General features: G+C 40.9%; 1 protein-coding gene across 3 annotated transcripts; it reads right to left on the bottom strand.

Annotated features, from left to right (window-relative positions):
- Positions 1 to 385: 385 nt before the first annotated feature.
- Positions 386 to 5,553, bottom strand: LOC124114605. Of its 3 annotated transcripts, XR_006857876.2 has the most exons (4): positions 5,142 to 5,553; positions 4,403 to 4,681; positions 3,665 to 3,700; positions 386 to 2,070 (listed from the first exon to the last, which is right to left on the bottom strand). XR_006857876.2 is itself a non-coding variant. In XM_046475273.2 (3 exons), exons 2-3 carry the CDS (start codon positions 4,646 to 4,648, stop codon positions 1,945 to 1,947), a joined length of 372 nt encoding a protein of 123 aa, XP_046331229.2. In that variant the 5' UTR covers positions 4,649 to 4,681; positions 5,142 to 5,553; the 3' UTR covers positions 386 to 1,944. The 3 variants fall into 3 exon arrangements, 1 of the variants encoding a protein (XP_046331229.2); XR_007218065.1 differs by lacking the exon at positions 3,665 to 3,700 and having other exon boundaries at positions 386 to 2,066; positions 4,399 to 4,681; XM_046475273.2 differs by lacking the exon at positions 3,665 to 3,700.
- Between the last annotated feature and the right edge of the window lie 8,206 nt (positions 5,554 to 13,759).

The following is a 13,759-nucleotide window of genomic DNA, read 5'->3' as shown; positions in this document are numbered from 1 at the left end:
CTTACGAAAAGTATGCTCGCCTCTAAAGATAAGCATTGGTTGCTGAAGACCAACCTTAACCCGGATCTTCACTGGTTGGGCGAAAAGGCAAAATAGCGTTAAAGTCACGGTCAACCATATCGTGACTTGAACGATCTCTACATTAATACCACATACAAACCTGTTGTCAAAGGACAGCTTTAAAACTAGCAAAATATCAGAGACTTATCTAAAACTTGTAGGAGAACATTAAAAGATTAGACTATAAGACACAGATATGACATACAAACCTGGCTATAAGTCTCCAGCAAAACAACGTTAGCCCTCCATGCAAAAGAGCATGTTATTCAATCGAGTTTTACTGCAGGTATGTAACATTACAAAAACAGACACAACATTTTCCTGCACACATAAGAATTTTATTTGTTCGAAAATAGAAGTTATGCTTAAAAACATGTTCGAACATCATTTAATGTCTCTTCATCATGCCAGGCGAAGCCTATAAGTGTCAAACAACATTTGCTTATTGTCAGTACCCAGCCCAGAAAGGAAACACGGCAGAGGATAGATGAGGGACAATTTTTTATTGAGATGTAAAGGTACCGTTGCGAGAACGAAATGGCGAGAGGAAATAATATCACGAGTCTATCTGTGGCAGCCAAATACTCGAATCCTATAGCGCATATTAACGTATACGAACAGCTCGCGCAAAAGTCAAATTTCACTTTCAGGCCCATGTGTGAATTAGTATCGCATCGGCAATATTACAGCCATATCGCGATGAGAACAAGTTATTTATCGTGAAGTATCTGTTGACAAAGGACAGTAAAACAGTAAAGCAAATATCACAGTTTAGGTATAAAACAGGCCAGGTCAAAATGAAGAATTTTTCAGTAGATTTGCAGCTACATGACGGCGGTCTGTAAATAATCGAGTTAGGACCAGACAATCAAGTAATTGCCATCATCAGCATTTGATCCACGCAATTGGGATACGATGACATGCATTAACCAAGTCGGCGAGCCTGACCACCCGATCCCGTTAGTGGCATCTTCCGACAAGCATAGTCGCATTTTACAGCAAGTATAGGTTGCTGAAGACCGAATCTTCACGGGTCGATAAGAAATATACTACCTACGTTATACTACCTACATTGACAAATATCATTAAATATCAGTATCTAATGGACGATTAGTCCATGACGACCAACACTGGAGTATAACATGTCAACCTGTCAGTTATCACTCTCCAGTCGGTACATAATCTATCGCCAACAACCACATGTATGCGAGGCACACTTATTAACTCGTCATACAGCATCCTGTAAATATAAGCTTGAGTCATTTGAAATCAATAAATAAATGACTAACCAAATCATAGTCGCCTTGGGTTGCTGAAGACCTATTCTACCCAGGAACTTCACGGGTCAAGTATTCATAAATTATAATTGAATGAGGTAAGTATACCAAGTCACCATTAGCACGGCGGTTATGTACAATCCACAATTCTAATAAAGAGAGAAAAACACACATAAATGTATTAATGCAAATTGAGAATATTTTTAAATCCCAATCTTAATATGTGAGATTTGAGCAGCTGCACATAGTATGAAGGCTTGTCTATTGAACGTCTTTCCTTATTGTGAAAATTCAGCGCCCTCGGAGAACAGCATTAGAAAACCATACATTAAATACATGACACAGTTATACTTGTACAGCATGCACAATGAAATCCTGATAATCCCCTTAGTCAAGAATCACCACTCTCTGTCAGGACCTCTACCTGTATACAGCAGTACTCCAAAACAACTCGTTATCCAGACAATGTGATATTTCAGACGATGCCACAGTGGTACAGTTCGGTTTAACGGGGTTTCCTGAATGGGTGATATGTTTCTCCTGTTGGTGAAAACATTCGGGTATGATGTATGTTGTATAGAGGGGACGATATGGACATTGTCACATGTCAGGAAAATGCGTCCCAGCCCAGAGGTGGAGAGTGTGAATGAGCATTCTGTTCAAACAGGAACAGCATCCTCTTGACTGTCCCGACAGCCGAGCCGTGCGGGGTCTTGATCCTTGGTACTTCTGCCTGAAATGAGAGGCCAACCATGTAACAGTGAGTGAGTTGACGCTATACAGTATTTGGGTATCACTTAACGCCGCTGTTAACAGTCGCTCAGTTATATCAAACACTTGACAGCTTAATGTGGGAGGAACCCCCTAAGTAATGCAAGTCTGAGACGTTTACAATTTTGGTGAAATCCTCGAGCACGGATGGTGCTGACAAACTTGGAAACATAACGTGGGTGAATATAGGATTCGAACCCACGATAAAAGGTTTCTGGCATGCTTATGATTTGCGGCGCCTTAGAGGGCTGAGTCACCCGTTTCCCTAACTACAAAATAATAACATAGAGCTTCACAACATTATGTTAGACGCGTATCCTGCAGATCTTATGAAATAATAAAAAAATCCTGTTATATTTTCTTTGTTTTTATGAAGAATGTTTTGTTCTACTCCACACTCAGCAATATTCCAGCTATATGACGGCAGCCTGTGAATAATCGAGTCTGAACCTGACAAGCCAGTGACTGATATTAGTGAGTGAGTTAATATTTAAAGTCACAGCGGCAATATTTCAGCCATAGAGTGACTAAAGTGACTGATATTATGAACAACGATCAATCAACCACAGTGCCTGACCACCAAATCCATTTATCCGCCTCTTTCGACCAGCATAAGTTGCTGGGGACCTATTCTAACCCGGAAGATATCCATTGAGGAGAGTATCTACTCTATCACCCTGGTAACATGCATACTTTGTGACTCCTTTATATGTGATACAAACTACGAAGTCTTTTGTTTTGTTTGTTATTTTACGCCGCAGTCAGGCATATTCCAGCACTATCACAGTTGACTGTAAATAATCGAGTCTGGGCCAGACAACCAAGTGGATGATGCAATGAACAACGACCCAAGCTGTTGGGGTACGATCTCACACAACCAGCCAAGTATCACCACTCGATCCACACTTAAGTCGACAAGCACTTGGTACTGGGGATGTACACTGACCCGGAATCACCCAAGGTTTAGTTCCGTGGTATTGAATGAGTCCATATCAGTTAACGTACGGAAACGTGTTTAATATGATGAGTAAGAGCTCTCTTTATGTGCAGACAATATGTCTTATCCAGTGTTTGTAACGACTTAGGACCCGCTGGAGAGTCGGGGTAGAATGGGTCTTCATGCCCATACCTTCTGTAAAAGGCGACTAACGGGATCGGGTGGTCAGGCTCGCTGACTTGGTTTTACGCCGCTTTTAGTACTATTCCAGTTATGGTTCATCGAGAATTGACTTTACACATTGTACGCACGTGGAGGTATAAATACGTGTCAAGTCGGAGTTTTAAATAACTACAAGGCTATCCAACCACTATCACTACTGAATCTCGGTGTAGTTGTAAATTTAATTATAATATAATGCACTTTGATGTGAATTTAATGTTGCGATGTGAAAGCACTATGAATGGTGGGAAGTGAAGATGCACTTTTAATTTTATAATGAGACACGTTTATGTGAATGTGTGCAGTGAATGCACTGTTAATGTCGTCACGTGAAAGCATAATGCCAAACACCACACTTTCGGTGCCGTGTAAGCCTGTGAAGACACACAATGCAAACCTTGCAGATGATACCAGCGTTACAGCGGTCTTAAACCTAAAGATGAACAGAAAGATGAACGTCAATAACTCTCATCTACAAGTTGACGCACACATTCACATTTTACCTCAAACATATACGCAATAGAAAGCAACAAAACCCTTTCCATGACCCTACGAAATCTCTGCTAAATGCAGAGTCGATTGCACGATCCCTTCTATATCATGAGTATGTGTCAATGAGTGATTGTACCAGATGTTCGAGAAATGACAGATTAGAATCAAAAGACACATTAGGCTAAATTGCAAATAAGGGTCGACATCCATAAAGTAAAAATTTATATAGTGAAATCCAGTTAAATCCTTCGCAACCGTCGTTGTAACAAATTTCAGAAATAACAAATCGAAGATACTATCCCTTTCATGAATATATGCACGCCCTTTTAGTGAACGCCTTCATAGCGGGTTATCTGGGTAAAAGGGTTACATGCTGACGAGGTTCCACTGAATGGACATCAGCAACATTTTTAACAAAGTAGACACAATTTATGGTCAACAACTTCTTTATTTACCGTAAAGGCGACTTTTCAGTATAGATCCCAATACGACTTGACAACGGTATAAGGATCGTTACCGAAACGTCGCCCTTACAGTAAATAAAGATTCTGAAGTTGTTAATGGTAAATTGTGCCTACTTTATCATCCGTCATCTTCTAAGTTATGCCTGTTAAACAATTTAAAATGTTTTAAGTCAACCTACCTCTGGTGATGGCGTTGCTGATTCTGGTTTCACTTGGGCGGCCTTCACCTTGATAACCCTGGATCGGGGGGTTGGGTTGTACCCTCCTTCATAGTGCGACTTGGTACCTAGGTATTTCCGTATCTGAGCATAATCGTCTGACTTATAAATATCCTTTCCTTCTTTGAGAGCGGCACCTTTGGTAGTTTCAATACCCATGCCACTACTCGACTTCAAACCCATCCCTTTGCTTGTTTGGATGTTCATACTGTTGACAGGTGATGAGCAATAGGTAATATCCTGAAAGGTGTATTGACAATACTCTAAATGTTACACGCGAATGAAACACATATCACACGGTATGTTGTATACCGGTACAAATATCCCCACACGTATCTGTTTACGCCCATGCCATTAAACATTAACACGGATTAGCATAATTCCATTAATCCTACTCTACTTGGTTACAGGCCATCAACAATGATAGACGTGAAACTAAGCCAGTGACGATAAGATTAGCAAGTGTACACTACACCCTGTCAGAGTGTTAATGGCAAGGAGCAGATAAACATTAGAAATAGGTTGTATTTTTCCACGGTCTGGCTATGAATAGTTTCGCCTCTTTGTGAATACAATTGTATACTTTTAATAGTCAAATAATTGGTAATATACAATCAGAACTCTAACCTTTCTAAAATTTCAGAATTTAGAACAACGATGTTTATAGTGCTATAAACAGTATAAGGCAGGAATATCTCACCTTTATACAGCGTGTATATCCGATTGGTAGTACACTGACTAGTGACGAGATGTTTCAACGGCGTCTTCACAGGGCATAGTCAAAACAACGTGTAACCATACGGCGAACACGTGCACATTGGAATAGGAATTTCAAAACGATTCATGACACAAGTTCACATGTAGTTTGTCCCCAAATCTGTGCCCCGGACTACCGCTCGGCTTACAGTCCGCTCAAGACTACCATTGTGTCAATATTCCCACGCCCACGTCAGTTTATACCCTTGTTCCAATGGAGTCCCACACAATGCTTATGTAACACATACACTGGTATATGCTAGCCATGCGTGAAACCATCAAAATCCGTGTTACGTTTTACCGTTTCTAGCCCCGATCCGTTACACGTATCAGTACACAAGTAATCTGCTGTTGATATGAACAACACTGAGCGCTTGTTGGTATGCGACACGTCAGGAGATTTACACACCTACTGTAAAATGTCAAGTGTGCTCATCTTAGTCGCGTAAATAGGCACAAGTTTATACTAGACGGGTCTGACATAATGCACATGTTTGTCACCATTTGCATGGGGTTCATGTATGGATATCACGTGTATGCCGACTTGGGTAAAGCAAAGGGTTCATGTATGGATATCACGTGTATGCCGACTTGGGTAAGGCAGGGGTTCATGTATGGATATCACGTGTATGCCGACTTGGGTAAGGCAGGGGTTCATGTATGGATATCACGTGTATGCCGACTTGGGTAAGGCAGGGGTTCATGTATGGAAAGCATGTGTATGCCGACTTGGGTAAGGCAGGGGTTAATGTATGGATATCACGTGTATGCCGACTTGGGTAAGGCAGGGGTACATATATGGAAAGCATGTGTATGCCGACTTGGGTAAGGCAGGGGTACATATATGGATAGCACGTGTATGCCTACTGGGTTAAGGCAGGGATACATATATGGATAACACGTTTATATCTACTGGGATAAGGCAGGGATACATATATGGATAACACGTGTATATCTACTGGGATAAGGCAGGGATACATATATGGATAACACGTGTATATCTACTGGGATAAGGCAGGGTTAGATCATTGGATAACACGTAGGTCTGCTGAGATAAGTCAGGGGTACACACATGGGTAACAACTGTATGCATAGCCGGATAAGGTGTGGACGTCTGCATGAATAACATTCCTTATGCATTCCTTACTGGGATAAAGTGTGGATGACAAACTGGATAACACCGCTGGATGACGACATGAAAAAGACATTTATAACGACATAGACGACATATATGTCTACTGGTGAGGTGAGGTGAAATGGGATTTAACGTCGCGTCCAAGATTATTGCACTTATAAAGCGACGTGCAATATGGTGTGTGTGTTTGTGTGGCTGTTTGTACTAGTCCGGACTGATACCTAGCTCACTGAGATACCATGCCGCAGTTTAACATGAATATCCCATCAGACACAGTAAACTGACTCCGAGCCGACCAGTTCTTGTTTCAGCCCATTAATGCCGAGCGCCAGACAGGGTAACAACAAGTACCATCTTTTAACGTCTTTTGGTATGACGCAGCCGGGGATCGAACCCCGGACCTTCCGCTCTCCGGGCGGACGCTCTACCACTTGACCACGGAGGCGGCCTTATATGTCTACTGGGGTAAGATATATGTGACGCGTGGGTGCATGCATGGATAGCGCAAGGATAGCTCCATGAATAAAACATTGACATCGACATGGATTACGGGTATACCTACCAGAGCACTGGTATAACAGCAATGATTGTGTCCATGCCCACAAAATTAAGGCATTGATGCCGACAAGGATAACAAAGGAGTATCGGTCATACCGATTCATACACTTACATGTCCATCTCCGGGTCGACTGCACTCTTCACTGCCGCCATCAACCTCTTCTTCCACTTGGTAGACATCTTCGACACTTTAGGGTCACGGAAAATGTAGGTGGGGATATTATGGGTGGACCGGTTGAATCCATCTCATGTTGGTATAAAACGCATCGCATGAACACATAAATGTGCGTTTATGTATGTGTATGTGTGCATGCATTGTAAAATAGCGCTAATGTCTGCTATATGTCTGTATTTTGGGCCACCATGCTATACTGAATAAATTGTCTTGTCTTGTCCAGATGTTGCGGATTGAAGCAGATGTTGCTAGCAATGGGTCATTTTGAGATGTCTGGGTGATTTCATCTCGTGAAATGTGATTATCCTTTACCCAAGAGATAGCAGTTCGAATACAGCATGTGGATACTTTGACAACTGGAGTCGTAGCGGGCACAGCAGCTGAATACATTTTGGTGAAAGGTGTTTGGGATGGAAGAAATAATACTTGGCTTCTGTGTAAGAATTATTGTTTGTACAATTGTTTTGTATTACTTTTTATTCACGATCAGAGGCAGGACAGGGAAAGCAGTTCTTGGCAGGGCAAAATGTGTCTCCTTGACCTAATTTTTGACACTTGTAACACTGGAGTATATTTGGGACATAAACCTCCACTCCGATGTTAAAATAACCAGCTTTTATTGACTTTGGGATAGTTGAAAGCGAAAAAGTGAAATGGTAGGTTTGAGTGTTTACAATATTTCCATTATGAGATTTTATGGTAAAGCGCTTAACTGTAACACCTTGGTTCGTAAACTCATGTGTTATTTCTTCCCAACAGATGCTTTGAATTCCCCTAGGAGTAACAAAAGGAATCAGTTTGAGAGGATTGTGATCAGCGGATGCGATGACCATGAACCATGGCCAAGAATCAGTCACTTGTGAAGGGACAGCTCCATCAGAATCTATAATGCCTACGTTTGTTGGCTTGTGATGAACCTAAGTGTAGATTTAGAAACATATTGTGAAAATATGTTTCAGCATCCCTGCTCCCATGAACAGCTGTTGTTAATAAAAGGAGAAATGTCAAGCTGGTTGGGTCCATGGTATTTACCTATAAAAGCACCTGTACAAAAACACAGGGCTCCAGTGCCCATCCTCCACCGACGCAGGGGCGCAACCCAAACTTGTTGCCAAATTCGGTCGCCTCTTACGACCAGCAATGGGGTACTGGGGACACATTCTACCCCGGTGATGTGTTTTATAAAATGTTTATAAAATGTATTTCTGTGCTTTTTAACTATAAGCGCAACTCATGTATATAATTACATTTAAATATGTCCTATACAATAGCATTCATTTGAAAGTATAACACAATCTGGTTTTTAACTTGTACAGATAAGGAAGTGGTCCAGCTAGTCAGCCTCGATAAATATGTGACAATCATCGTTCTTCTGTGTGTCGATGTTTTTATGTACAGCCTGGAAGTACTCTAGTATTGGAGATGTGACGCAATTCTTGGAGACATCAGTCTGACGGTAGCACATGTCTTTGAGGGTGACGTAACGGGAACCTGACCACACTCTCGTTTTCTTAATGCCATTGTGAAGGTCGAGAACCTGTACATGCAAACAAAATGTTGAATACGGGATAACACTCTTATAGTGAGTATGGTTTAATGCTGCCTTGACAAGTATTTCAGTTATATCACGGTGTGTCAGGTCGCGTACGTTTACCACTGTGGTGAAACCCACGAGCATCTAGAAATATGATCAGTATGGATCTGGGACTTGTGGCACGCATAAGGAAGACACAGCGCTTTAGACACTGCCACTTCTGTCACCTCCGATATTACAAATATATGTACTAGGATAGGTTTCTGAGCCGCTTTTAGCAATATTCCAGGCACATCAGGCGCATATGACATCGGAGGATTTAACCCGTGTCTTCGGCTTGACGAGCTAACACTTTAACCACAAGGCTATCCCACCGCCCATAAGATGCAGTTGTAGCGAAATTACAAAATATGGCTACAACCAGCTCACTTCCTTATGAAAGAACTGCAGTGGTACTTCGAGAGTATCGAATTCATAAATATCTGAAATATCAATTGCTGAACGTATTATGAAATGACTAATAGTTATTCAGCATTGATTTTATGGAATATATGTATTATTTAATGTAATTAAATATATTCCAGGCGAATGATGATATCTTATATTTGATAGAAACTGAGAGGCATTACAGCAACATTACGGCAGGAATAATTTCGTGACAGTTATGGGATATATGAAAAGCCCAATTGGGGTTGTCATTTAAATTTGGCCTTAACATTATTATATCTCACAAACTAGTGAAACATGAGCAATTACCTTGTGAAGAAATATTGGTTTGACCTAGGTAACAAGTTGTGGGAAACGACGTGTGGGCCTCATCTGGGTCGTCTCCCTTTCTCCGTATCAAAAGATGCTCGGCGACGTGGTGAGGAGAGTGTAAACTTTGCACTATCAAAGTATTAGAAGTCTTCATGAACAGATTATTAACAATATCATATTGTTACTTCCAGATATATACACCCAATTATATATCCAAGGGAGTAATAAATCAAATTTGAATGCATACTGATCTGTTGACCGGCGTATTCATTTCTACTACTACTACCACTACTACTACTACTACTACTGCTACTATTGCTGCTCTTGATCGTAAAGGTGACACGTATATTGGAAATGACACATGCAAATCTGGCACACACATATGCATCAACACAAATTCTTTAAATCATGCACTCTTTCGTGTAATAAATAAAACACTCACAGCTTCTTTCGATGGTACACGCGACACAAACATAATACAACTACTGAAAACACCAACATGACTTCTAAATGATGACAGCCATACCTTTTTACATTGGAGTTTACTGCTTGTGGATACGATGTGCTGTAAAGTTGGATTTCGATTTGTTTTTCCTTTCACTGAAACTGTGATAAAGGCGCTAGGATTGGTTTGCTTAAATATTATTTTACACTTGTCTAATTTACATGTAACATGCTGTGATTATATAAGATAACTGCTAACCAACTATGTAACCATGTATATATTATCAAATACACATTGTAAATCTAAAAGAAATGGAATATATCATCGTAAAACAGGGTTCGTATTTCAAACATTCTGCAATGGATATTAGGTCCAATTAAGTTTAGATTTACACATTTATTGATGTAGAATATCCTCTCAATTCGCTTATTTTAGCGTAAATTAACTTCTATGTGATATACTATCTGTAGTTTGACCTCGCGCGTTGTGACATGGATGACGTCACGTCAAACAACTGATCTCATGTTGTGGTCGTATGATGGACACACATGGTTTCAGTTTCTAAATATTAATATTCTCTTTTGACAGAAGTGATCCGTAGGTACATCTAGCAGATCACGATTGGGATGAATAAGTGAAGATATACATTCTATAAAAGCGAACGTTAAGTGTTAAACAAGTATCTCTTAAACAAGCTCTCATGTGTTTTTTTGTTTTTCCATCGTTTCACCAAATTTCTGCAGTACCTCATCCTTCCCAAACACATGGTAAGCAGACCGCGCTGATGAATGGTGTGTTGATGCTTCCACATAATGTTTTGTTTATTAGTTATTCTCTGAACCTTTATACAAAAGACGTTAAAAGATGGTACTTGTTGTTAAACAGTACTGCCTGGCGCTTAAAAATTGGCATTACGGGGCTAAAAGAAAGACCAATCGGCTCGGAGTCAGTATACACTGTCTGAGTAGGGTATTCGTGTTAAACTGCGGCATGGCATCTCAGTGGGCCAGCACTGTAAAATTGAGATAAGTCCGGTCTAGCACACACACACGCACACGCACACACACACACACACGCACGCACACGCAAACACACACTCACACACACACACATTTCACCTAACCTTACCTCTGAATCTTTATAATGCCAAGATAATTGCGTTACTATGATACACAGTCTATGTTGGTTGGTTGGTTTGTTGTTTTACGCCGCACTCAGCAATATTCCAGCTATATGACGGCGGTCTGTAAATAATCGAGTCTGGACCAGACACGCAATTGGGATCGATGGCATGCATCAACCAAGTCAGCGAGCCTGACCACCCGATCCCGCATAGTCGCCTTTTACGACAAGCATAGTCGCCTTTTACGGCAAGCATGGGTTGCTGAAGACCTATTCTACCCCGGATCTTCACGGGACACACAGTCTATGTACATCCTCTCTATATACTGCATAAACTGCAAACGTAGGTTTACGCGAGCCCTGCGATAGGTCAAAAAATCACGACGCTATTAATTGGAATGTGTAACAGCTGTTTAATAAACTGATATTTTAACGGATGAATAATACAACATTAATACGTTTTGCTAACTGACACTATTTACTGAGGTATGTATCATGCATAATTTTGATATGGCAATTACATTTTTCATGACAACGTAATCAACATAGCTAAAACCTAAATTTAAAAGTGACGTGTCCTTTTTTTAACTTATATATTGCGTTTAACGTTGTACCATATTCCTGTAGTCTCTCGAATCCTGGGGGTGGGCACGGATGGTCAAGTCGTCTTTGGCGCCGCACTTCGCTGTGCAATTTTGGGTCCCTTTGGCACGCCAGAAACCATACCCGAGCTCGTGTGAGTCATCAAAGAGGTTAACGTCTGAGACCTGCATCACTTCGGGCTTTTCTTCCACAACAAACTGACGCGCCGTGATATAACTGGAATATTGTCCAAAGAGGCGTTAAACCCAACTTACTCACTCGAATCCCGGATTGTCTTCATTATTTTCCCGAATTTGTCGGCGCCATTCCGTGCTCGTGGGCCACGTCACGCACCTCTCCCATCTCAAGCTAAAAGGTCATGATATAATTAAAATTTTGGTTCAAAGCGGCATCAAAACAGACTCACTAATGTAATAATTGTATGTGGCAAGAGTAACAAAAAGGCTAAAATAATGACCACGTGGCTTACAATATTAACTCACTTACTGTCGAAATGTCAATATAACGCATCGTATGAGCTGGCTGAGTATGAACTATCACAAACACACGCACAGGAACGCAGGAAAACAGGCATACACAATACCCATCGATCTCTTAAGAAGATTGCATTCAGCATGGCCAAGAAAAATGCCTCATTGAACTATTGAAAAATTATTGATGGGTCACACCATCCAGCACCTAAGACATCAACTCGACCAACAATGAAACGAAAGTAATATAAAGCGTTATAAGCAGCCACCAGTCACAACAATTGGCTTTCTCGACTAAGCGCTTATGAAGCATGTTTTTTCTGTATTAAAATTGTCATGCACTGAACATGTATTTTACCAAACTGGAACTGATGCCATATCACATATGAAGTTTTAGGGTAGCTGGAGACTTAGGACTAATATCTTTTGCATTAGACAACAGAAAGTCTCCAAAATGAAAATACCCGCGTGAAAGATATAGGTGAGGTTATAATGATACATTTGTTTCTGCTGGGAAAGCTTTGGAGGGGAAGGACGGTGGGTCTACTTCTGTTTTTGCATGTAAAGCAACCACCTTTCTCGTTGTCCTTCTGTTTATCTTTACTATTGATCGCTTATCAGTGGGTCTATACTGTCCGTATTGACTTCATTTTTCACATCAACACTAGAGCACCACAAACCAATAAAAAGCGGGAGTTGTAAAAAGGAGACACCGGTAATTGTGTATATGAAGGCATCGGGTCCAAACATTCCAATAAACATGCCTGACAAAGTTGGGTGTACTAACATACCAACATAATCAAAAAACATTATGACATTGACGAATCGAGGCGAATCATATGAATATGTCTGTATCCACGCCAGGATCCCCGGGAATATGGATCCTGCTCCAAGAGCATACATGATACAGTTGGTCCACATCATGATGATGCTTGTGTCTTTAAACAGAAGGAACAGAACAGATGCAACATTAACGAGAACAACGGAGGTTAGCATCAGGACATCAAGTCTCATCACAGCTGATAGAAAGACACCACTGAATCTGCTGAGGAAAATGCCACCAGAGAAGGCTGAAGTCATACCGGACATATAGTCGGCACTCAAGTGTAGTTGGCTGCGAATTCCATAAGTTACAAAGAGCTCCAAAAACGACATAAGGCTGGCCGAGCTTATGAATGCTATACCCAGTGCGAACGTTCTGAACATCAGGTTAGGTCTTTCATGTACTGTTGATTTCCTATTCCTTTCTGGGGGTACTTCCATCAAGTCACCTTTCCGTAGGAAAGTATTGTAGCAACACATAAGGCCTATGGCCAGAAGGAGATTAAACCCTGATGTTATAATGTAGGGGTATCGTATGTTGGTGTTAAAGTAATCACACCTTTGCTCTTGAATTGGTCTTGTGGTATTGCCATTCAAGTCGTCTACAGGAACCAGCCGACGATGTTGTATAAAGTACTTGGCAATGAGCGGAGTAGTGATCATGCTGACTGACGTTCCTGTTACCACACAGAACACTCCAAAGAAGTTGTTTGGCCATATGATGTAGCAATGTAATGTGCGTACTGAAATAAAATTAGTGCAGATAGTAAGCTTAGTTGGTGTGTGAGAGTGATTATGGTATAACGCAGTTTTGAGGATTATTTCTGTGATATCGCGGCATACAAGCTTAATGTTGGGGAGAGGAATGGAAGGAAGTGATTTATTGTATTTGGTTTGTTTAACGCCGCGTTATACAGTCATTTAAAGCCGACATGATAT

Source organism: Haliotis rufescens, unplaced genomic scaffold, assembly GCF_023055435.1.
Source record: "Haliotis rufescens isolate VD_foot unplaced genomic scaffold, xgHalRufe1.0.p SCAF_1, whole genome shotgun sequence".
Lineage (NCBI taxonomy): Eukaryota > Metazoa > Mollusca > Gastropoda > Lepetellida > Haliotidae > Haliotis > Haliotis rufescens.
The sequence above is the reverse complement of the archived record's forward strand: the minus strand, read 5'-3'. Positions and strand labels throughout refer to the sequence as shown.